Raw genomic sequence first — 25,274 nt, forward strand, 5'->3', positions numbered from 1 at the left:
AGTTTCCAGAAGGCTATGTCCAGTTTATGAATTCGTAGGTAGGTAAGGTTTTTTTTTTTTTTTATTTATTTTTTTTACATTTTATGAAGTGGGTTAGACCATTAACATTAGGAGAAATCATATTTATCGGTGTCACAGTGGGTGAGTGCACAAGATCAGCTGCTAAACGTAGGTGAGCAGGTGACGCTAGATCGTGGTGCCCAGGAGCGAATGTGTGAATAAAGGCAAGTCCAAGGGTGTCTATGGGGCTGGTGAGACCTAGGGGGTTGGGTATAATACTAGCCCCTACACACTTAACAGGACACAACTGTGTGCTGTGGAAGAGTCAAGCCAGCTGACCACAAGCCAAGGCCCTCACAATCATAATACTCGTACAGTAAGTGTGGCCCTGTATATAAAAGCAAAGATAATTGCAACAGTGGAAATAAGGCATCGGTTTGTGCAAGTGTTCATTTAGAAAACAGGGTGTCTCTATTAGCAGAAAGATGACGATTACAGTGCAACAACGAAAGGATACATCATTCTACCAATAAGAAATCCAGTTTACAAAAGTCATATAACCGTACCTTATATAGGCGGGGAGGAGAGAGGATTAAAAAGCCACAACTTTAACAGTAGGCGGCAGGATGCAAGAGAAAGGAAGAAGATAGCTCCCTTTCACGGGCAGCATTCCAAAAGAGTGAAGAGACGGAAAGTTCAGGGTTACTGGGTGGTTCTGTGTCCCTATGTTGCTGTTAAGACCAGGGTGTCCACAGTCCTCATCCGACCATTTCTGAGTCACTTGTTTCAGTTGGCGACGTTCTTCCTTATTACTGATGGGTGGAGACATACGCAAAGCGTCCTGCAGATCCAGTTCTTGAGTGTTTCTGGTGTCCACTGGCGAAGAATCCAGCGTTTCCAACCACTGTTCCAATATTTCTGGGTTCTCAAATTCCGTTTACCGGCTGTTAAAAGTGAGGAGCATTGTGGCCAGTTCCAGAAGGCTATTTCGAATTTCCCTCTGGTGGAGTCGGGGTCATAGAGACAGGACCGTCTTCTGTTTGATGTTGGTATCAAATGCGAAACCCGCTGATACGTAGATTTTGTGGCCATCAAACATATAAGGCCTATGTTTCTTTGCTGCATGCACGACCTACCCCGGCTTGTAGATGAGGGAGGAAACAGGACAGGATTGGTGAGTTTAGTGCGAAGAAGTCCGAGCTTTTACTCTGTGGACCCCCTGGAACTCACAGGGGCGGTTGAAGGATTGTTTCAGTAAGGTACAGAAGTGAAACAGGAAGGTCGAGATATTTGCTTTGGAGTTACCAACCGTCTCAGAGAAGAGTAACTGGCAGAACCCCTTAGATTTCGACAATGAAAAGAGTAGAGAGTGAAGCCGAGCGCAAGCGGTAAGGCCCATGAGATCACCTTAGGAGAGTGTCACCAGTATAATGTCCTCTAATCTTCCTGCTGAGAAAGTGAAGAACACTAGCATACAGAGGACAGCGCATTTGGAGGGGTGACGAGTACGAAGTGCCACGTCCGGAACAAGAGCAGGTGGTTATGTATCTCCTTCATATAGGCTCCTTGGGAGGGCGAAGGATCGACAGATCGCAACTGGCTGGTCAGCAATGTGTACACATGGGCTGTAACAAGGCCCAAGGTGAAGGAAGTATGGCCATGCATGGCCCCAAAAGTACTGTAGCCAATTCCGGAAAAGAGAGTCCCTTTCAGGAAAGATTACAATAGAACACAGACCGGTGCCTCTGTCAACTGAAACTCAGCATTCACAAAGCAAGCAGGAAGGGTGCGTGCTTGCGTAGGCTCCATATAGCTCACCCTTTCTGACATCCAGGTGCTGTGGTATAGGAGGCTTAATTAACCCTGGTGGACCAGCCGGTCAGACCTCCTTAAGGGATCACAGATCTCAGTTCACAGCACAGAAAAAAAAGCCATGCCCTAAGAGGGGGAAGGTGGGTGGCACAGAGTGATCAGGTCTTTTCTCTGGGGCATCCATCTGCGTGGCGGAAGATGCCGCAATTTAGGTATGTAGGTCTGCAGTGTGCAGGGAGGCCACGCTACCTCTAAGATGGTTGCCGATGCAGTCTGGAAAGGTGGACTATCGCTGGGGCTGCAGTGGTCCACCGTCTGGAATAGAGGGCGTCCCCAGTGTTATCCAGGGCCTTCCCCTTCCCCGCCCATGGTCTCAGTGCTGTTTACTTCTGTGGGGACCAGATAGGCTCAGCTGAGCTCTAAAGCAGTGCGACCATGCTTGTCCGGGCTTGGCTCAACACCCAAATCTCATTTTTAGGTTAAGCGTGCAAGCTTTCTCACGTGTTGTAATGTATCTCTGGGCTTTTAACCACACCCATCACTATCACTTGTTAGAAATGGGGTCTCTAGTTGGCAGTCGGTCTGCACCCTGTCCAAGCAGGGACCCTCACTCTAGCCAGGATAAGGGAGATACACAGCTCAGATAACCCCTGCTCACCCTCTTCGTAGCTGGACATGAGAAGTCAGGCTTATCTCAGAAGCAACGTGTAAATCATTTGCACGTAACACACAGTAAATACTGTGAAAGCTCTACAAAGGACACCACTTAAGTTTTAGAAAAATAGCCAATATTTATTAGCATGTGATTAACAGGCCATGGGCACCTCCAGTGTACTATTCTAGGGACCTACCAGTAAATCAAATATGCCAATCATGGATAAATCAATCACCAATACAATTTACACAGGAAGCACTTGCACTGTAGCACTGATCTGAAGTGGTAAAGTGCGCTTAGACAATAAACTAGCAAAACAGATCTTCAAAAATAGAAGGCAAAATGTTTGGGAATAACCCTGCAAAAAGGGCCATTTCCAACACTTGTTCATGGTCTTGCCTTTCAAAAATCCTTTATCATCATTGGTAAATGCTTTACGTTTCTCCCTCCTTGGGGCAGTTTTGTTACCGCCTTGGCTATTGACCCTGTTACATGGAGAACTGCACGTTTGCCGATACGCTTTACTGCAAACAAACTTCTTTTTCCTTTTGTGTCTCTCCTTCGCGCTCACGGCGGCTGTACCACTTTGAATCGGACTGTGTATGTCAACGGTTTTACTTTTCATTTTCAATTTATGTGGCAAGAAAAGTCCAGTTAGGAATTTACAACACTAATAGCTCTAACTCGGGCAAACGTGAGACTCATTACATTGGAAATGCTTGTTAAGTATACAATCACACTAAATATAATTTGTGGTGTTGTAGGGCATTGTCACTATTTGCAAGCAATTTACCGCTCCCAATGAGGTGTGTTAAGGTGTGTAGCTAAAAATTGAGAGGGGACCTGTTATTTCTGCTGCCGGGGGCAGGGAGGAGCCCCTTCTTGTTTCAGTAACGCGCGCCCGCATCGCGGGTCGCGCTTGATTGGCTGCTGCTGCTACTACTTCAAACGGGAGGCTCCTATAAACTGCAAGGAGCACTCCCGCCTCGCGGGACGCGCGCGGGCTGTGCCCGGGCCAAGGGCCGGCCCGTCCTTCGCCCGTCATTGTCAGGAAGAGGCTGGGCTGGGCCCTCCCTCTTTCATCTTCTCCTTGAGGGCCCTTGGTCCTTGGTTAGAGCCTTAAAAAAAAGAAAAACACCAATTGGATAAGGAGTGGGGAAAGAGAAACCTTATCTACTCTGGGCCAGACGGCGGCTCCTTGGAATATTTTGGAACCTGGTTCCAGTCCACGCCGGGATACCAACTACAGGAACATCTTAGGAGCCACTGCACCCTGGACACATGAGTGAGAACGTTTTTTTTTTACATGACATTTGATTTTATCTCTGAGCAGATCGTTAATTAGTGATAAAGTGACTTTGCCTGTGCACTCAACTTTTTTGCCAAGCTATTTAACTAATTCAATTGGGGTGGCGCTACCTTGGTGATGGTAATTAACTAACTAAGCCTATCCCATATAGCATATCCCATATATCCTCATCCCTTTATACCGGAACTAGAGTGATATCACATAAAATATGGGAAAAAGAAAGCATTCAACATTGAGTCACCCCCCCAAATTTAAAAGACAGTACATCCATATTAAAATACATTTCAGGGACAATGGGGATGATAGACAAACAAATTGCCAACGTAGAGGGAAAAAGGCTGACACCCAAAGAATATACTACTCAATCACCAACAAATGTGGGGATATCTGACGATCCTAATCAGCGTGATAATGATGTAGTGAACAGAGATGTAATATATAAAAATGGATGCATTCAAAATACCTCAGACTTAATCTTTACACCGGACGACCTTTCACCTGCAGCTAAACGCCCAAGGAAGCCGGCGGTAGAGAAAGCAGTTAACACCTCTAAAAAATCTCCTAAGAAGGACTCCGTACCTATACCTGATAGAAAGCCCCCAAAGAAATCATTACAAAAGAAACTCCCAAGCAACTCAGTAGATACGACTCGAACCCTCCTTGCCAATCTTTATGACTTAGTAAATATTATGAAATCATCAATTGGAGCTACATTGGACTCCTTGATGGAGCGCCTAAAAGTGGTGGAGAGCAAGGTCGAGGCAGGTGTAGGAATTATAAAGTCCTTACACCCAGAGGCCTTACACCATCTAAAACAAGACTCTAGCAAAACATTGCCGATCCCAAATTCTGAACGTAATACCAAACATACCTTCCAAGATAGGGATGATGGCTGATATTCGACTCCAAAGACTTTGACCAAATTACAGCTACCACCAATATCATCAAGCAATAGTCATTTGCCTGCGACCAGATTACAACTATCCCCACCAGCACCAAATATTAGCTATAAATCAGCTACAATAGCATCCAACATCCCATTATTAGCTAGGATAAATCACCCCCAGTTAGATACAGGAGTGAACCAATGTAGTGGAATAAGATCTCTAAAGCCCACATATTCACCAAGCGACCTTTTACATCTTCTCCCGGAGTCAACTCCATATGTGGTGGTCTTGGCAAACGTTCCTCCTATAGGTGATCAAAAGCGGGAAACGAGGTCGGCATTGAGGAACAAGGCCCTGAACTGGATAGGTGCACGTTTGGGTTCCAGAGGGGTGGGGTTTCTTTTCGATGACATAAAAATGGTTAGAAGAGTCAAGTGGATAGGAAGTAGGGAGAAAGTAGTGGAGGGAGACTGTGTGGTCCTTTCATTCAAGACCCCAGACTTAGTGGACAGTATCATTCGCGAATTAGGCGCTAGACAAGCTACCTACCAAGGAATCTCCCTACTACCCCTGGGCTTTTTCTATCAGAGACCCCTGGGGCGTAACCCCAGGAACCTACAATTTGCAAATAAACAAGCCCCAGATAGTCCGGATCCCATTCTCTCTAGTAATAGATTCAAACCTCTTACAATGCTAGAAGATCTGGATTGACTTAGTATGAACAAGAAAGATTTCCCGCATGAAGTGGTCCCAGACATAAATATAGAAGGGCTTAGCATGAACAGGGGAGACATATTGCACGCAGTGGCATTCGGCAGGAACATCGCAGATACCCACTCGAATCAGAGAACCCTCCCTTCGTCAACAATCCATACACTAGATGATAGGCAACTCTCACCAATCATAGAGAAGGTGCGTTCCCAACCCCACCAGTGCATGGAAATAGTTATACTTTACTGGAACGTGGCAGGCCTAACTAACAAGATTAACAACGAGCTTTGGGTGAATTTTATTGAAGATTTCTTTTGCATATGCCTCCAGGAGACCTGGCTATTAAATCCTGTTCACATAAACGGTTATAAGACATTTCATGCACCAGCTGTACAGACCAAACATGGCAGGCCAAAAGGAGGTCTATGTACATGTATTTCTAATAAGTTGCGGTTACATAATTTAAAAATGCAAATTACGAAACCCCATTACCAAATGATAGAGAGTAATTTGGACCAGAATACACAGCTAGTAGTTATTAATTTTTATAACAACGCATCACCAAGAGAAGCTTTTAGAATTTTAACAGAGATGGGAGAGGACCTAGAGAAAATATGTGCAAATAATAGACGTAGGACTTATTATATGGGGCGGTGATTTTAATGTTCATCTCTGTAAGGAACTCATGGGAAAGGTGTGCGATTGGGATACCGAAGATACTGGCTCAAGGCCTCATTTTTCACATACTATTCAAGGAGATGCAATGAATTCAGTGGCCCAAAAACACAACCTGTCTTTTGTAAATGAACTGCATTTTAAAGAACCATTGTTTAAACCAACTTTTAACGGAAGGGGCGCTGATACGGTGATCGATTATGTCTTAATGTCAACCCATTTTGCACATTATTTTATTAACTGTATAATTCATGATATCACAATAAGCGATCACTTCCCTCAGAGTCTGGAACTCTCATTAACCTCCGTCATACAGGCTAAAGACGGAAAGGCCATGAAGGTAAATGATATTGTATTAGCCCCGGGTGATGGATATACATTGAGATGGTCTCAGATTGATTCACAGGTCTTACTAAAACACCTATTATGTGAACACAACCAAGCGTTCATAGACTGCCTTAGTGAGGACAAGGCTCCAGGAAAATGCTTAAGTGCTTTTCTGCAGATAACACAAGGCGTGAAAGAAGCCCTCACTATTAGGTCGGGAAGGGCAGGGAAAAAAAGGGAAAGCGGCTGGTTTGACCATGATTGCACGAAAGCTCATACGAGACTAAAAAAAGCCCTAAGCGCCCCTACAAGATGCCCGACCGAAATACGTATCTGTAGACAGGCATACAAGACAGCCATAAAAAGTGGAAATCTGCCTTGAGAGAAAACTTATGGGAAAACCTACACAAAGCTAGCCTTGTGAAAGATAACATCCTCTTCTGGAAAATAATAAATACTCCTGTTCTAGGCAATAGAGATACTCCTAGAATGGAGATTGCAATTTCAGAAGAGGACTGGATCACGTATTTCTCTAAGATATATTCTCAACCTAGTGACAGAGATCCCCCGGACTCTTTAAAGGCTCCAGATTCCCAGGAAGGCCCACGTCTAGCTGTAATACCTCAGTTTAGCTTAGAGGAGGTAGTGGAAGCCATAAATATAAGTAAAGCGGGGAAAGCACCGGGCCCCGATGGCGTCCCAATAGATTTATACAAAGCAAATACACATCTATGGGGCCCTCTATTGATGCAGGTATTGAGGGCCTTTTGTACACCTGGCCCTCCATCGACGTGGCGAGATTCTATTATCATCCCCATATACAAAAAAGGCGACCGCCTTAATCCAGCTTGCTATAGGCCAATCTCCCTGCTCGATACATCAGCTAAACTAGCGGGCAGAATAATTTTAAACAGACTTCAAATATGGGCGGAAGGAAACAACATCTTATTTCCAGTACAGTATGGCTTCCGCACAGGACTAGGTACAGTGGAACAGGGCCTGAATTTAAGTATTTTAGTGGGGAAGTATACAAAGATGAGAGAGGGTAATTTGTACCTGGCCTTCATAGATTTATCCTCAGCATTTGACTGCGTTTTACATGAGAAGTTATGGGACATTTTAACAAGCATGGGGGTCGAGTCAACAATAGTTCATTTTATACTGGACTTGTATACAGGGTGTAGAGCAAGAGTAAGGTATGGGATGAGAGGGGAATGTACCAAGCCTTTTGGTATACATAGAGGGGTGCGCCAAGGCTGTGTTCTTGCTCCACTCTTGTTTTCATTATATATAAACAACTTAGAATGTGAATTGACAAGCAAATGTAAAGACCTTCCCCAAATAGGTAATAGTGCTGTCCCCGCTCTCCTTTACCCAGACGATGCAGTACTTATGGCTAGGACACCGTTAGCCCTTCAAAAACTCCTAACCACTTGTATAATCTTTATGACAGATTTGGGACTTACAGTCAACCGTTCAAAAACTTTTATAATGAACTGTGGCAGGAAACTGGGTCAGACCTATTACACTACTATCCATGAGGACAAGGTGGAGATAGCTCGTACTTTCTCATATTTGGGTATAATGTTTGATAAACAGGGTACTTGGGCACACTGTGTGAAAACAAAAAAAGATCAGATCATTAAAACAACAGCGGCCTTGAAGATTTTTTCTAAAAGGCTAGGGGGGATTACCCCGCCGAATATGGTAAAGATCTATAAAGCTAAGTGCATCTCGGCTGCTATGTATGGAGCAGGCATTTGGGGGTATACCAATTGTAATTCGATCCAGACAGTGGAGAATGATTTCCTCAGATACTTGCTAATGGTACCAAATAGCACATCATCATACATTAGCCATGCGGAATTAGGGGTCCCCTTTGTAGTTGACTTGATAAAGATACAGCCATTATTAATATGGCACAAAGTGTGGACCTCCGAGCATACTGGACTAAACAAGGCCATTTTATCTGATTGTATGAGGCTAACACACTCACTCAGAGTCCCCTGGTTGAGATACATTATGACCTTTTTCAGAAATATGGGTTACAAAGACTATTACTTAAACCCACAAACACTGGAAAAAATAACCAGGAGAGAACTGAGGGCCTTGACATTGAAGCACCTGGAAGAACAGAGATGGGAAGCTGAATCAAAAAAACTTAGTGTCATGTCTAATTAACTAATCTTGTCTACGGTAGCTGTGCAGCCTTATCTAGCAAGTGTGATAAACCCTCAACACCGATTTGTCCTTACAAGATTACGTTTAGATACTTTCCATCGTTTAGTAACCTTTCCGACCATGAATGACTGGAGTACAACCCTAAGAGCATGCCCCTGCGATGTGAAGGCAGCCCAATCTACGATGCACGTGGTCCTCTTTTGTAAATTCTATGATAAACAAAGAAAATGTCTTTTATTGCCTCTTTTAAGATCGACTAACTTGCGTCAGTGTTGTGATGCGTATTTTAGTTTACAGACTTCATCCTCTATTGAAATGTGTGGAATCTTGGCAATTTTTTTATGTATAGTACTGACTGTAAGGAAGTCTATGGGCGCATAGGCCTAATTTTATTGGAATGTCTGGAATTTTGGGCAAATTCCTTACTATTTAGAATTAATTGTAAGGAAATTCATGGGTGTATTGGCTTAAATTTATCAAGGTTTTAAATATTTGTATCAGGATAAATTAAGGATGTGTACTATGACTTTTTCTATTATTATTTATTATTATTTATTTTTTATCTATTTACTGTGTGTTACTATTTGATACTTTTATGACTTGCTGAAAGTCGAATAAAGTCTGTTTGATGATGATGATGAGAGTGTACCATGAGAGTGGCTTGGGGCAGTGTTTGTTGTAAGGTATATTCCTGATTTTGTTTGAGAGAAAGACTATTACAAACTAGATGCTTTTCACTGATCCGCTAAATAAAATGGGGGCTAGATTCTCCAAGAGAGGATCAAAGGCAGATAGTTGTTTGGCACTGTACCCATTCTGTGATAACGGTTACTTCAGTGCTGCCGTGCAGCGATCTGGAAGGTACGTGATGGGTGATGCAGAATGCTGCATGCAAAGAGAACAAGCAGTGCTGGCATGCTTTTGAGGAGGAGGACAGATGATGCAAGGATCCTGTTGCTGGAGCTATCATATGAGGAGGCAGGCTTGTGCATTGCTAGAATGTAGATGCAGAGGAAGTGCTAGGGATCCTGCTGCACAGGGCATGGAGGGCTGAGGACTGGTCGTGAGCTGAAGGAGGGAGCAGTAGCAAGAAGTCGACAGAGCTGTGTTGAAGATGTGCAGGGCTGATGCATTGCTGTGGGGGCGAACATGCAGGGAGAGGTGACACTGATGAAGGAGGTAACTAATGGGGGAGTGGACAGGGTCGAGACAACACTAATTACGAGGGACATGCGGAGCTTGTGTTCAGTTGCAGAGAGCAAAATGCGGTTGTGGGCTGCATACATTTGAGGGGTGGTATGCAGTGCAGGATTGAGTCTACAGCAAGACAATATGCAATGGACGGCAAGCAAGGTTGCAGTCTTACTGAAGGAACAAAATGTGAGATGGAGTTTTTGCTTTTGTGGTGGCAGGCAGGAAGACAGACATGCACTGGAATGCCTTCAGGTCTGGGCACAACGAGTGTCAGTGGTAATATGGGACCTTGATCAAAGGGTGCCATGATGGGCCGGCCACAGATGGAGGGTCTCACTATCTGGCTCTAGCCCAGGCCTGCCACAAAGTAAGCAGAAGATACAGGGTTTGAAGTATATAAATGCTGGGCTTGCAGGAGCCAGGGACTATTCAACCAGATGTACGGTTCACATTGCAGGAACGGCATGTGAGTTTTGTTGATTGCAGGGGATACTTAGGCAGCAACGCAGGCCTCTAGCACAAAGGCACACATATAGAGGGTGGCACTGTGGTGAATAGGAATCGGACTGAGATGATGAACGGGACATATGTCACTCCATTAATTCGGTGCCTGAGCACCTCTAGTCTAAAATTAATAAAGATGCTTTCCACAAACGGCATTAAAAAAATCTTATTTTGCCCAAAGTGACAACTAGTTCTCTAGTCTATTGTTCCATGTTTCTGTTTCAGAGATATACCCAGTTATATGTCTTGATGGCACCTTCCCAAAGTGCTCAACTAGAAAGTAAAATGTCTCTTGGCACATATAAGGTACATGTAATTGCTTCCTGACTTATCAGGTCTGTCTTTACTTCTGAATAATGAACAGGGCAGTCTGCTCTGCAAGGGTCTCTGTCAAGAGTAGGCTACCAATCTCTGCATAGGGCAATAATAAATTCAATAAAATCACCAGTGTTTTATAAAGAGGAAAATGTTACCATTGTAACTCCCAAGCCTTGTGCTACCCTCTTAAATGTCTTTAATCCCAATCCACTGATGTGCCTTTAGTACAATTGGATAAAAAAATAAAAAAAACAATTTTAACAAGTGTGAGTTATGCACAATCTTGATCACCCAGCACTCACCGGCAAATGAAGGAATGGAGACGGGCTGTCCATAGCTGGTCCTCAGAAGCGCCGCAATGACATCATCAATAAAGCGCTGACTGACCCCGAGTTCCAGGAGGGATTCAGAAACGGAGCGCTGCGTCATGTTGACAAAATGCTCTCCACCTAGGGATCGCAGGAGCTCATCCACAGTGGAAAAGGCATAGCCGTAGGCTTGGTACTTGTAGATTCTACAGACAGACAAAGCAGTATGAGTAAAACGAGAGAAAAGGTGACCGAAACCCCTAAGGCATCCTTCTTACATAGTAGGCACAGCTGCAAGAAGACTAGACCCTTTGAATTAAGCTTCCTCCAAGTAACCACCTAGTTAACATTCAAGGTTAAAAAAATAAAAAAAATAAAAAACAAACGTGCTCAACCTGAACCAATTTCTTCCAACAAAAGAAAACACGGACGTTCCAATCTCCCAAAAGTTGATCAGAACCAATTCAAACTAAATGTCCTATAGGAAAATTGGAAACATTATTCACTATACAAAGGGGCACAAAGAGAGCAGTCACTGGTTAGATACTTAGACTGAAACATTTTCATCTAGATTGTGATATCACCTTGAAATGCAGGCCGTTTTCATTCGTGAAAATAGAACTCTACGAAGAGATTTTGATTGTTTTTTTAAGCTCGGTATACATCCCTTACTAAGACAACTACACCGTGCCATTGTATGGAAATCTCTCTGAATTTGTCCTAAACTTTTACAATAGGGAGATCACAGCTTAGACTTGCACTGTATGAAGGCATGACAAAGATTGACATCGAATAAGACTTATGGAGATTGTTATAATCAAACTAGACAACATTGACAAACATTTTTCCCGCATGGAAACAATTCCAGAAACTTTGTATCAATCAGGCACTGCCCATTATTGCAAGGGTTATGTTTGCAAAATTGATATTTGGTCAATGGTCCTTTTAAATTATTTTCAAATCACTTAGGTTGTATATTATAAATGTATCTTATAAATGGTTTATGGCTCTGATTACTAAATTCACATGGATAAAATAAACATTGTCTGGCTAACAAGAAGTTAAAATGTCCAATCTTCAAAGCAGTACTTGCTACTGTGTATATAAAGGTGTGCTAATGATTGCCAAAACTAATCTATGACCATTGTGTCACAAAGCCAGATCTCCTTTAAAATGTAAATTTTAGGAAACCACTTAAAACGACTACAATCTTGCTTCACACAGATTTATGGTACAATTATTTGCCCAAGTTTTTTTAATAGCAAAAATTGAAAACGAGTAAAGCAACACTCAAATTCAAAAAGATTTGTTTTGGTGCCTTAAAACTGGAAAATTAGTCAGGCAAAAAAAAAAAAACATATGACTGTCTAATTATGATAGCTGGAGAGAATGAAATATGGTTGAAGAATGCTTACTACAAAAATATACTTTACTAGAAATATTAATTCTTCACTTTATGATTTATCCCCTGCCCATAGGCAAAAAGACTATACCTTTCCAGTTGACCTATAGAAAAAATGAGGCATCAATCAGCAGAACAGTTATATTTCCCTTCATCATATGATTCACTCTGCAAGAGAACCTAAAAGAAGTAAGATTTGTTTTAACTAAATGGCTGTTGTATTACAATCCCAAATTCTTACATTTGACTCAAGATTATGATGAAGCCTGTCCTCGCTGTAATCAATGGCTTCAGGCCATGCTCTCAAATATGCTAATTACCCTAATGCCTCAATTTCCCGTACACCAGTCTGATCATTTATGCAATGTTTATGGTTTATTAGAACATTGGAATGCTGGAGGCTCCATTGAAAACAATGGAGTGCTGCGGGCTTTTACTGGCCGGTAAAAGCCCGCAGGGCCAACATTCCAATGTTCGCTTTGTTCACAGCAACAGCTGTGAACAAAGCCTCACGGTGCCCGAGGGGATTTAAATCCCCTCGGGCTCCGTGAACATTTTTTTTTTTAATAGAACATTCTGCCCTGTGTGGCAGAATGTTCTAATAGCCTTAGAACCCGCCGTAGCGGGCTCTACAGGCTATTAAAGTCCCTCTCCCTTGTTAAATGCCCTCGCCTTCGGCTCGGGCATTTAACGCGGGGAGCGGGCCTTTAATAGCAGGTAGAGCCCGCTACGGCGGGTTCTAAGGCTATATTATGTACTTCAGAAACTAATTTTTTAAGCAATGACCCAAACCGGGCTTTCTCTAATGATCCTAAGAAACTGAATTTTTTGTGTAACACTGTTGCCCACATTCTAATTTGTCTGGACTGGTTGAGCAAAGATACCCTATTGGTTTTGACTTAACTCTTAAAGATACGTTTGCTGAATGAACTACAGGCACCATGAAACCACCGCTGAAGGCGTAATCAGACTCTCAATGGGCACATTAGCAGACAGCTAATAATAAGGATAATAATAACTATCAATAATCACTTTCATAAGACTCATTGTCATTTTGTTTGATTCAAGCATCAATTTAAGCACTTAAGTGTCATTGTTTAATAAATGGGCCAAGTCCGCTACACCAGGATTAAAATTTGAGATGTACATGTCACACAAGTATCAGAGGAAAATTATTAAATAACTCAGCCCTTTGCAATCATCGCAGGATTTCAGCCATTTATATATGTGTGTATTTGCTATTCTACTGTAGCCTTTTTCCTAGTCTAGCAATTTTTGATTTTTTTTCTTTATTCCCTTCTTGGTTATTCTTTTTGCTGCCTTTCAGTCTTTTTGTTCTGCTGTTTTTCCAGTCTGATCTCTGTTGTGTATCTTCTGATCTATCTCATGTTTACGCAATTTAGAGTGGTGGAATGGAATGTTACTAACAATATATTTTTAGGACTTATAATAAGGCTGTTTGTGCCAGTTTATAGTATGGCTGACTGGTGTAGTCACTCTCTAACGGAGTATACCATGCAGATATTCGAACCATGAAAAAGATACCCCTAGAAAAGAAAGAGAAAAAAAAAAACATCCAGCCTTGCTTCGAATTTTTTTTAGTTTGCACTGACTGGACCCATAAAATGTGCCTTTAATGCTTCTGCTCTTTAATAAAAATAAAAAATAACAAGCAGTGGCAAAGCCAATAGGTCTAATCTTATGGGCCTATTGACTGCCAATGAGTTTTAGCAATGATGTGCAGCAAGGCTAAAGAAGAAACAAAAAAGGTGCTATGAAATGGCCGCATCATTATGTAGGTGCGCACACCTGCAAAATAACACGGGTGCTTTTTTTTCTTTTTATTTACCGATCTGAGTTCTTTCAAAATCAGGTGGGGTAGAAGGGACACAGAGGGAGTAGGCAAAAGTAACACGCAAGGTAAAGGGGAGGTACACAAGAGAGAAAGCAACGTGGAGCTCATGGCAGAGGACAGAGGGTCAGAAAGCACCCATGATTTGGGTAGAGATTGGGAGAAACACATAAGGGCAAACTCAACATGAAGTGGAGGAGAGAACTATAGGAAGGAGACAGCTGAAAAACACATGCACTCATGGAGTGCTTAAGCAAAAAGAATAACGTAGTGCTTGAAAAGTAAGCAGTCGGAGAACACATGTAATAGTTCCAACAAACACAAGAAAGAGGAAGAAAAGCCCAAATAAAACAGCACGAAATGGGAGTGACAATAAAGCCAACCGGTGCTAAGCAATGGGTGGGACAATCTGTCTTTTTATAGCAGATAGCCTGTAGCAGGCCTTAAAAGAAGGTAAATGAGTGACAAATAGGGAAAGAACGAGAAACAATGGGCGGGCTTTAATCCAACCGTAGGCTGGCATTGGGTCTTTTCACTAACAGACAGCTTGTGTGGTCTAACAGGCGAGACCTCAAAACACTTTCCTTTGACATTTGTGCTCAACACTGAACGGGTATCCTCTTGTTCTGCAGATGTCCATCTTTCTATCAGATCATGCTATGACACATTTTAATACACTGTATAGTTCTAGCGCCTTCACATGAAGTATTGCATACAGTCCTCGTCACTCACTGGATTCAAGGCAGAGGCCTTACCTGCTATTTTGTCATAAATACATTTGGAAAATCTGGTCAATTAAAAAAAATATGACATTAAAACAGTTTAAACAGCAATGTGGCGTTTCAGGGCACCACTTATACATCCACTCAGTCTGCTACACAGACACGCGTCGTACGTGCTACAGGAAGATAGTAACAGAAGCTCAATCGAGATGAGTTTAAGTCTAGAAAAACAAATCTAGATGGCGCATATGTTAACTGCTGGTTTGAGTAAACAACAGCTTCTACTAACACAATGTAAATGTGGAATTTGTGTGCATTGTAGTTTCAGTTGTATCCTTATCAGGTGTGCCTTTCAAAAGGTCTTGGCTATTGACAATGTGTGAACATAACTAATGGTGACCGGTGAATGTGTAACACGGCTCAAGAAGGCTGGTGGCATCCATATCCTTTTCTGTCATATAATGAGATGGTAGCAAAACTGCATCTCAAGGGGACGGCACAGATCATACACCGGCCATTCTTACTAAAAGAAAAGAAAATCATAAACCATAATGAACAAACAGACGAAGAGGAATGATAACCAACATTCACAATTATCAAACGCTCTGATATATTATTAAATATTTTTGATTTATTCTGATTTAGACGTTTATTTCTGTTCATATGAAATAGTTGCATTTTCCAGTTGGGTGTGGCTGTAATGTATTTTGTGATACTAATGTAAATACAGTGTAATATGGTGTTTATTTTACTGATTAAATCAGGGTAAAAATGATATGACTGAATCAGCACAGCGTCATATTCTGGAGGAGATTTCTGCAGTAAAACACCCATTTTGAGAGGATGGATATGGTGGTGCTGTGGCCAATATTTGGGCCCGCCTCTGCATAAACACAAAGAGACACTGGAGACAGTGCTGAGAAAGGGATCAAAATGGTGTAAGGTATAGTGCACAGGTCGTGTAAAAAAGAATCTCAACCATCGAACAATGGGTGCATCGGAGATAGCCAGGGAGAAGCATCGTGGCTCAGAAGCCAGATTACAGTATAATTTTCACAGAAGGAATAAGGTGTCCCTAACATGTGAGTACTTCTAACCCATCCTTAGTTATCCTTTACAGTATGATCACCGGTGAAGACGACTGGTGCATCTGCTCTTGTGGCGCCTCAATTGAGATGGATCTCGAAATTATTGTCTTTCATCTAATTCGGTTTTCTGGGATCTCCATGGCACTACCGCTACTTTTAGCTGTTAAAGTAATCAAAATCATGTTAAGATATATCAATGGCCACACGCTAAGCAGACAATCTTCCAGTTAAGTAGTCTACGAGAAATCATCAGAGTGCCTTGGTGGATAGCACAACTATTAAAACAGACACTCGCAATGGGTCTGGGGTTAAAAGACTGTTGTATGTTAATGTGAAGTATTAAAAGAAGATAATAGGGGAATTAATATGTATTTGTGTAGAAGCAAAGAACTGAAGATTAATATTGGTGTAGGTTAAAAGTCGAGAGGACAGTTGCACTGTGAAGCGAGACCTAAAACCCATGTAGATTAACGGCTGCTCTCCTTTCAACTGTGCTCCTGCCAGAGAAAAACATCATAAATCATCTAGCTGTCCGATACAAATTAATAGCATGTGTGTGCCCCTGAAATTTCAGGGAGCTGGATAAATAAACAAAATAATCACAGCTGTTTGCAGAAGCAAGCACTTTTATGTTGAAGCACTCAACATCAGCCCAATCAAAAAATGTATTCCTGGCTCCCAACATGTGGGCAGAGCCAAAGCCCCTCTTCCTGGTGTTTTCCCAAAATTGCCTGGTAACGACAGCACTGTCAAGCCAGACCATAAAAATAACTGCATGTGATTTGTAAGAAATACTGGTGTATATATATGCCTTGCACTGCACATCATAGGAGAGAGTCTTCAGTGCACGAACCAATGAGAGAAGGTCTTGATTTTTTGACATTGCAACACCTGTTCCTATTTGCTACACTAGATGCCAGTAACACTTGGAATCTAGTCTAATATTCGACATGTTATTCTTCCTCAGGATAAAGCTTTGTAAATTATCCAACACTGAATACCTCTCCATCTCACTGATTTAACCTAGTAACGGATTAATTTGTTGATCGTCTCAGATCCAGAGACCTTCCTTGCATTGAAAACCACAGAGACTTTTGAAACGTTTATTATTACTATGCCTAGCTTTATGGGTGAATATCTGCAATAAACTAGAGTATCTGCATGTAATTTACTTGCACTTGCTAAAATGGTAATGTTTTGCTTTTCCAGTAATATTCACAGAACCTTTACTGTCTCTTCAAAACATTTCCAAAATACACCTGCACCTTCCCAGTGTTAAAAGTGTGTGTGTTAAACGTGTGTCTCTCCTCCATACTTCAACGCCATTACATCAGGATTACGAGCATCATATATCACGTGAGGGAAATATCCATACTGTTCACTGTGAGAATGAGACTGAAGCTCAGCTACTGATGAAGCGTTGGAAGGCAGGTCCTTCGGCCACTGCTGCTCGTGCAGGCTCCATACCTCATAAACTTCTCCATAACCTCCTCCACCCACATCTGCAGCCGAAGGAAGCTGATGCCGTAGTGCCACCAGAGGCGGAAGAGGTTCAGCAGATACCAGTCTGTCTCCTCCAGGACCAGCTGCTCCCCGTTAAAGATGGCACTCTTCCCAGTAATCTCTCGCCGATGCTTCAGGCCTGCGACAAAGGTAACACAGACTTTCACCAAGTGCTAGTACATCACCGATGCAGTAATAATGCAAGCAGTCCACCATACACCCAATTAGGGTCAGGTGGAGAGTAGCAAAGGCTCTAGCTCCTCTCCGGAAACCGCTCGGAGGGAAAGTAAGGAATCAGAAAAGCTCGCTTGAGATTATGCGCTCCCTATCCTACTCTGCCTCACCTCCCAGATTTTTTGAGCCATGATTCTGCCCTCCTCAGACTAGGTCCCCTCATTACTCCCTTGTCCAGACCCAAGTTCATCATATTTACACGTTTGTCTTATTCCATTTTCCAAGCAAATACATCTGGACAAAAAGTTGACTCTGCCACAATTTTGGTAAGTGCTCGTGCTCGCCTGTGTCCAGGCCTTCGTTATCTCTACTATTCTGTTCTAAGACCATGACCCTGTCCCAGTCTCTAGCCTATTTATATCCCTGCTCTAGTGTCCTACCCTCCTCTATTGCTCTCCAAGTCTTCACCCCTGCTACCTCTGATATACCCTGCATATATCCTGGTACACACTCCTTCCTTTCTTTGCTGATTCGGGCCCAGTTCTACCGCTTCCATCCTCGAATGGCTGGTGCAACTACCACCTCCCAGTATGTCCTAATGCCCTTCAATTTGTCCTTCCTGGGCCTCCTTACTTGGCCTCACAACTAAACCCCCACATCACTATCCTATGTTCCTACCAACTGCCCTTCCACCCAATAATTCCACTGTCCCTTCGTCCAGCACCAGGGTGTAAACCTCCCTTTTCACGGATCCATGTTTCTCCATGACCTTGTCCATGACAAAAGCTTGCTTCCTTAGCAGTGAGCACTATGTGTTGTTATAACTCACATGCTCTGCTCTGCTCTGTGCATCCGGCCAACTCATGCTCTGTGCATCCGGCCAACCTCACACAGCACTGCGGGACTAATATGAAGCCCAATGACCCTACAACATCCCTGCCACATGGCCCCATCCCTTAACCGTAATTCTACCTCTTCTTACATTGAGTCAATACTTGAACCCTCCTTTTGTGCTGCTAAGCTCCTTTAGTCACCGATCCAAGGCCAGGACTAGCTCCACCTCCTCCTAGTACGGCCATGCACCTACACTCAACTATCCAGGAACCAGATTATTGACTTTACTTAGTCCAGAGCCAGGGCACACGTGGCTCTCATGAGGACTCACCCAGTAGCTTTACAAAGTCCTGCATGTGTAGGTTCAGCGAGTGGATGGATGAGCTGCCGCTCTCGTACTGCAGGTTGTTAACCGTGACAGTGGCCATTCGCCCACCAATACTGCCCTTCTCGTACACATCGATCTGCACCTGAGGCCCAAACTGCTGCTGGAGGAAGTGGGCCACAGCTGAGCCACCAATGCCTGCACCCACCACAGCTGCAACAATGAGAAGATAGAAGATGCTGAGTTACATATTGTAGTATAACTCATCAAACAGCATTGAGTTTCCTTGTAGTTTATTCAAATAAGAAAGCACGCCAACACCAGTGTCTGCCTGTTCTCCACCCTGGTCAACTCCAACTGCCCCTTCCTCCAGTTCTCCACATCCTCCCCATTCCATTCTTTCAACTACAAACATTCCACTAACTCTACATTCTAAGTAAGAACTACATTACACAACACATCTTCCCCCTTTGGGAAATAAACAATAAGTAAAACATAAATCACAAGGAAGGAAAGGAAGGAAAATGATACAAAGTAAACTAATTTACAATACAGATCCTAATTTACAATGTAGTCCTTTAAATGCAAAGGTTTCTTAATAATTCTACCCAATCTGCTCCTGTAGGTTACATTCCTTCCAAGATTGTCCGGATGGTCCTTGGACACTTCCACTTCCTGTGCCGGGATGTCATAATTGTCCATAACATCTTCTGACGCCGAATCAGCTTCTAGGATGTTAGCAGCTCCAGAGAAAGTGTCTTCATAGACAGGGTCTAGCCACAAATAATTCTTCATAGGTACAGCAGAATTCGCCCCAACAGCATCACCCAATAACTTAGCACAACAACTCATATGCCACACATGACCGTCACCTAATTTGGCAGAGTTTTTGTATACTTCAAGAACTGTTTTAGGCTCTGAAAACTTAGTATCACCTTTTTTAACTTTACCTGGTAGTTTAACCCGAACAACATCACCTTTCTTCAGACTAACGTCTCTTGCCCCTTTTTTTAAATCCACATAGGTTTTATACAACTCCTGTGCTTTCTGAATATTCTCCTTAATTTCAACAGGTGACCATTCTTTTACTCTAGATTTGCTTAACCAACCCTGATTATCCTTTGTAAATGGAATTCTACCCCTCATAACTGTAAAAGGGGTATAAACTGTTACCGTTGGGGTGGTTCTGTACATCCAGATCATTTTCTTAACACTAGTTTTCCAATCAACATTTCTAAATTTAGCTAGTTGTACAGAATCTTTAATGACTCGATTAAACCTTTCCACTTCTCCATTTCCACTAGGATGGTAAACAGAAACTAACTTGTGTTCTATGCCATTTCTCTCAAAAAATTCTTCAACCTCCTCACTCTTAAATTGCACCCCATTATCAGTTATTATCTTCCTAGGCAGCCCTTCCCTTTGAAACAGTTCATCCAAGAATATCAGAAAATTCTTTGAATTAGCTTTAGAAACAATTTTAATCTCTGGCCACTTTGAGAAGTAGTCTACTGCTACTATAATGTACCACTGCACATTCTCCTCTACAATTGGTCCCATTATATCCAGACCTATAACTTACCAAGCCATCTCAGGGCAAGGCACGGGATGTAAAGTAGGTTTTAAGGTCACCAGCGATTTGTCAGCATTCACGCATAAATCACAACTCCTAACAATTCTTTCAATATTGACATCCATACCAGGCCACCAATAGTTCTCCTTAACTTTCTTTTTAGTTTTGACAATGCCAAGATGTCCTTCATGATTTATTTTAACAATGGAGTCCCTTAATTTCTCAGGTGGAATTATCCTATCACCCCGCAATACTTTATCCTGTTCTACAGATAACTCATCTCGTAACTCAAAGAAAACTCTGAATTCTGCTGGCATTCCATTTTTCCCTGGCCAACCTTCTTGAATATACTGTTTAAGCGTGGTTAATATGGGGTCATTTGCTACAGATTCATTCCAAACCTCAGAACTAATGGCCTTCCAATCATAACTCCCTGACCAGGCGACCATGAACTCTTCGTCATCACCCACTAATTCTTTAAGTGGTAAGGGCAATCTGCTCAAACAGTCTGCCACCTTATTTTTAACTCCTGGAACATATGCCAAATTGTATTTGAAATCCAACAATCTTATGGACATTCTAGCTATTCTTGCCGTTGACTTTAACAAACCTTCCGTAGTCAACACCTTGATTAGGGGTTTATGATCGCATCTGATTTCAATGTGAAAGCCCCACAGAAAATTTCTAAAATGTTCTAATCCCCAAACAACCGCCAGAGTCTCTCTCTCAATAACTGAGTACCTCTCTTCTGTGGGAGAAAGCGCTCTAGAGGCAAAGGCTATAGTAACTTCCTCACCAGTGATACCTTTCTGGCTTAATACAGCACCAATACCTCTATTTGATGCGTCAGTAGTGAGAATAGAAGCAAGGTTAGGGTCAAACCCTGACAACGCTTTGCCCTCACAAATCTCTCGTTTTATACATTCAAAATCTTCTTGTAACACATCCGTCCATACAAATTTACATCTTTCTTTCAGCAGTTGTCTTAAGTTAAACGTTTTCTCAGAGAAACTCCTGACAAACCTTGCATAAAATTCTGCTAAGCCAAGGAACGACCGTAATTCGTCCTTATTTCTAGGAGCTGGGGCACCCCTAATGGCTGATAACAACTCTTTTTTTGGTTTAATCCCCCTCATAGTGATTTCATGTCCTAAATAATTTAAGCATTGAACTCCAAACTTACATTTCGAAAATTCCGCTGTCAGGCCATTCTCTCTTAAGATACTTAATACACAATTAAACCTCTTATCATGTTGCAGTCTGTTCCTTCCCATAATTAAAATGACATCTTGAAAGACACCTACACCTTCCATATTCTTAAACAGTTTGTGCATCAGTTTCTGGAAGACCGCTGCCGCTGAGGCCAGTCCAAAAGGCATACGAACATAACGGAAACAACCCTGAGAGGTCATGAACGCAGTCAGATTCTTACTATCTTCATGTAATCTCACCTGATGGTAAGCGGACGATAGGTCAATGGAAGTGAACCATTCCATGTCTTTTGTCAGGGCAAGCATTTCAGAAATTTTTGGTAAAGGAAACCTCTCCACTACTATGTTGTTATTTAGGTACCGCAAGTCGATGCATAGACGAATCTTCCCATTGGCTTTGCGTACTGCGACCAAAGGTGAGATCCATTCAGAGGCATCCACCTCTTCAATAATACCCTTGCGTAGAAGAGACTCTAATTCTTTATTTACTTCGTCTCTTATCACCCAGGGAATATCACGTGATTTGTGGACTTTCGGTACAGCATTATCCTTCAGCACAATTCTATGTGTAAAATTCTTAAGAGCACCAATATTCCCAGAAAAAAGTTCTGGAAATTCGTTCCTCAAAATAACACTATAACTTTTATAGTTACCCACTACCTTAACCTGTTCCACACCGTTGGGATCCAAAACAATATTCAGGGCCCTTTGATCCAACCAACCCAATACTGCTGGTCCATCTTCAGCAACATATAATTTGCCCACGGTTCTCCTGCCCTTGAATTCAAAAACCACTTCTCTAAAACCAATCATAGGAATGGATTCACCTGTAAAACTCTCTGGAGACACATCTGTTGGATTTAATGTGGAGCCCAGAACCTTTTGAAATTTATGCTCCCACATATTCTTGTTTATAATCGTGTACGGGGAACCAGAGTCTGCTACGATCAGTACACGCACTCCCCCCAAGAGAATTTCACAAACAGGCTTATTTCTAGATTGTAAACTTAAGTGTGATACACAAGAATTTTCTATTTGATTTACTTCCACGCAATCTTCTACATCAAAATCACGGTTAATACCTAAGACATACTCATGGCCCTTTGAATCGGCATTAGAATCAGAATTGCATTCCGAATCGGATTTACTGATCACCGCTGCAACTTTTCTACCTCTTCTACACACTTTAGCGAAATGGCCCTTAATGCCACACTTAGCACACTGTTGGTCTTGCGCCGGACATTTCTTGTAAAATGCTAAGTGCTCTTTACTCCCACACCGAAAACATTTCCATTCAATATTCTTTGTTTCCACCTGTTTCCTATGTGTTTCTTCCTTATTCCTTTTAAATTTAACCTTGCTAACTACTTCATTCTGTACTTTTGTTTTTTCACAATAGCCTTTGCACATTTATTCGAAATTTCAGCTTTTTTGACTAGAGCCACAACTTCCTCCAACTGTGACTCTCCATGTACCCACAATCTCTCTTGAATGTGAGAATTATTAACATGCATAATGATTTGATCCCTGATAAATTCATTATGCAACCCACCAAACCTACAAGTAAGTGCTAGTTTTTTTAGCTCGGAAACATATTCTTCAATAGATTCTGTTTTCTGTTGTTTCCTACTGAAAAAATTGTATCTGTCAATTGCAATACAGACTGATGTTGAATAATATCTGTCAAGGTCTTCTAAAGCATGAGAAAACACATTCAAATCCCCATCTTGTTTAACTTTTTTTTCTATTGAAAAAAACACCTTAAGACCCATAGGACCCAAGCAGTGTAATAAAATTTTCTTCTTTCTAGTTTGAGTCAAATCTTTGTCATCAATAGTATCTAAATAGTTCAAAAAGTATTCTTTCCACTCTAGCCACTTGACATGTTGATCTCCAGTGGAAGTCAGAAAAGGTTGTGGAGGAGTAAGAGTAAATGTTTGAGCAGCACTCATTTTTGTTTCTTTACTTTACAAAATTATGAAAGAAGTCTCTCAAAAAACAAAAAAGTACATCCAATATGGCCGCCGAAAAGACACCCCAAAGAGTTCTAGTGTCCAGGAGGACGTAGCATTTAGTACACGCCCTGAACACAACACCGAGATCACAGTGAGTGCGAAGGAGCGGGCTTGTGAAATCGAGGAAGGTAAAGCAGACACTTGGGCTTCTTTACTAGCTATTGCTGCAAAGCTTTGTTGTGGACTGAGCGCTGTGTAAGACCTCTTTTGCCTGGGCACGTGTGTAGCAGTGGAAACAGCGCGCTCCTCTTAAAAAAACACCTTGCGCCCTTCACCGAAGCTTGAGCGCGAGCATTGTATGTGCACACGCAATACAACACAGCCGAGATCGCACAAGAGCGACGGTTGATGCCTCGTGGCGTTGATGTCTCACGACTTGAGACAGCACAGCGCTAGTCCGTTCGTCCACATAAAAAAAAATATATAACACACGGTGCAGTGCTGCGGTACAGGCGGGATAAACTGCTTTAGAGATGCCCAGTCACAAAAAGGGAAAGGTGTTGGCGCGCTACTCACACCGGGTGGCCTCAAAGACGAGACAAATCAGCTAGGGTTTCAGACTTGAAATGTAGTCGTCGCCAAAATTCTTGTAGTATAACTCATCAAACAGCATTGAGTTTCCTTGTAGTTTATTCAAATAAGAAAGCACGCCAACACCAGTGTCTGCCTGTTCTCCACCCTGGTCAACTCCAACTGCCCCTTCCTCCAGTTCTCCACATCCTCCCCATTCCATTCTTTCAACTACAAACATTCCACTAACTCTACATTCTAAGTAAGAACAACATTACACAACACATATCCTCTTTATCGTTTGACAATCATCTGGCCAGAGGGTCAGGAGGAAATAGCACTTTTGAGTACTGCAACCAGTGCTGGAAATCGGAAAAAAGTACTACGGGGTCCCATAAATTGTGGGCAATGTTTGGCAGCAAAAAGAAGGCAGACTCAAGAAATGTGGAATCTGACAGTCAGCTCACATATTTTTTTATTTAAAAATTCTGCTACAAAGAGATTGGCAACGTGGACACGTGTAATAGTAAACCTGTTCTGGATTATTTAAATGGTCGCAAACTGGCTACAATTTAAAATGTCAAGCAGAGTTATGGCACTCCTGCAGAAAACTGTAGCTAACCATTTTTAGTAATCAAAAGGTATCTTTGGTGGTTACAGCACTTGCTGGGAAAATCTGTGTTTTTTTAGCCACAGTTCTGACTCATCATAAAATAGGCGAACGCGCCTGCCTCAATACACGAAGCGCGATACGCAGATCACAGATTTATATTATATGCAGATAGATCAGTGGATTATTGTTTTTGTGACAAAGACCTTTTTGTTGCTCATCAAATTGAAGGTTACAATCCTTTTAATGTAGCACCGTAACCTATGAACCGGATCAGAGAGCTGCATGAATTTGAAAGGCACAACTTTAGAATCAGAACTTTCTCAAACCTGCATTGTTCTTTGGTTTCTAAAATGGTTCCTTTACGTAGTAACAAAGGGCCTCATTAAGAGTGTGGCGGTCTCTTGCGGTGGTGGTCTGGACTGCCACCGATACGGTGGTCCGAACGCCACATAACAAGCCTAGCAGTCCGACCGCAACCTCCGCCACGATCTTGGATCTCAGCAGTCTGGCAGAAGCGGAGATCCTAATCTGCCAGGGCAGTGCTGAATGCAGAGCTGCCCTGCCGATTAGG

General features: G+C 42.3%; 1 protein-coding gene across 3 annotated transcripts in view; it reads right to left on the reverse strand.

Annotated features, from left to right (window-relative positions):
- PCYOX1L (prenylcysteine oxidase 1 like) overlaps window positions 1-25,274 on the reverse strand; it is a 60,215-nt gene that overhangs the window by 15,778 nt on the left and 19,163 nt on the right. For all 3 annotated transcript variants that reach the window (XM_069244624.1, XM_069244626.1, XM_069244625.1), the window contains 3 exons: window positions 18,788-18,994; window positions 17,413-17,587; window positions 10,876-11,087 (listed from right to left, as the gene is read on the reverse strand). In XM_069244624.1, the coding sequence (XP_069100725.1) occupies window positions 10,876-11,087; window positions 17,413-17,587; window positions 18,788-18,994 (594 nt within the window). The remainder of the gene's footprint in view (window positions 1-10,875; window positions 11,088-17,412; window positions 17,588-18,787; window positions 18,995-25,274) is intronic.

The sequence above is a fragment of the Pleurodeles waltl genome, chromosome 7 (assembly GCF_031143425.1).
Source record: "Pleurodeles waltl isolate 20211129_DDA chromosome 7, aPleWal1.hap1.20221129, whole genome shotgun sequence".
Taxonomy (NCBI): domain Eukaryota; kingdom Metazoa; phylum Chordata; class Amphibia; order Caudata; family Salamandridae; genus Pleurodeles; species Pleurodeles waltl.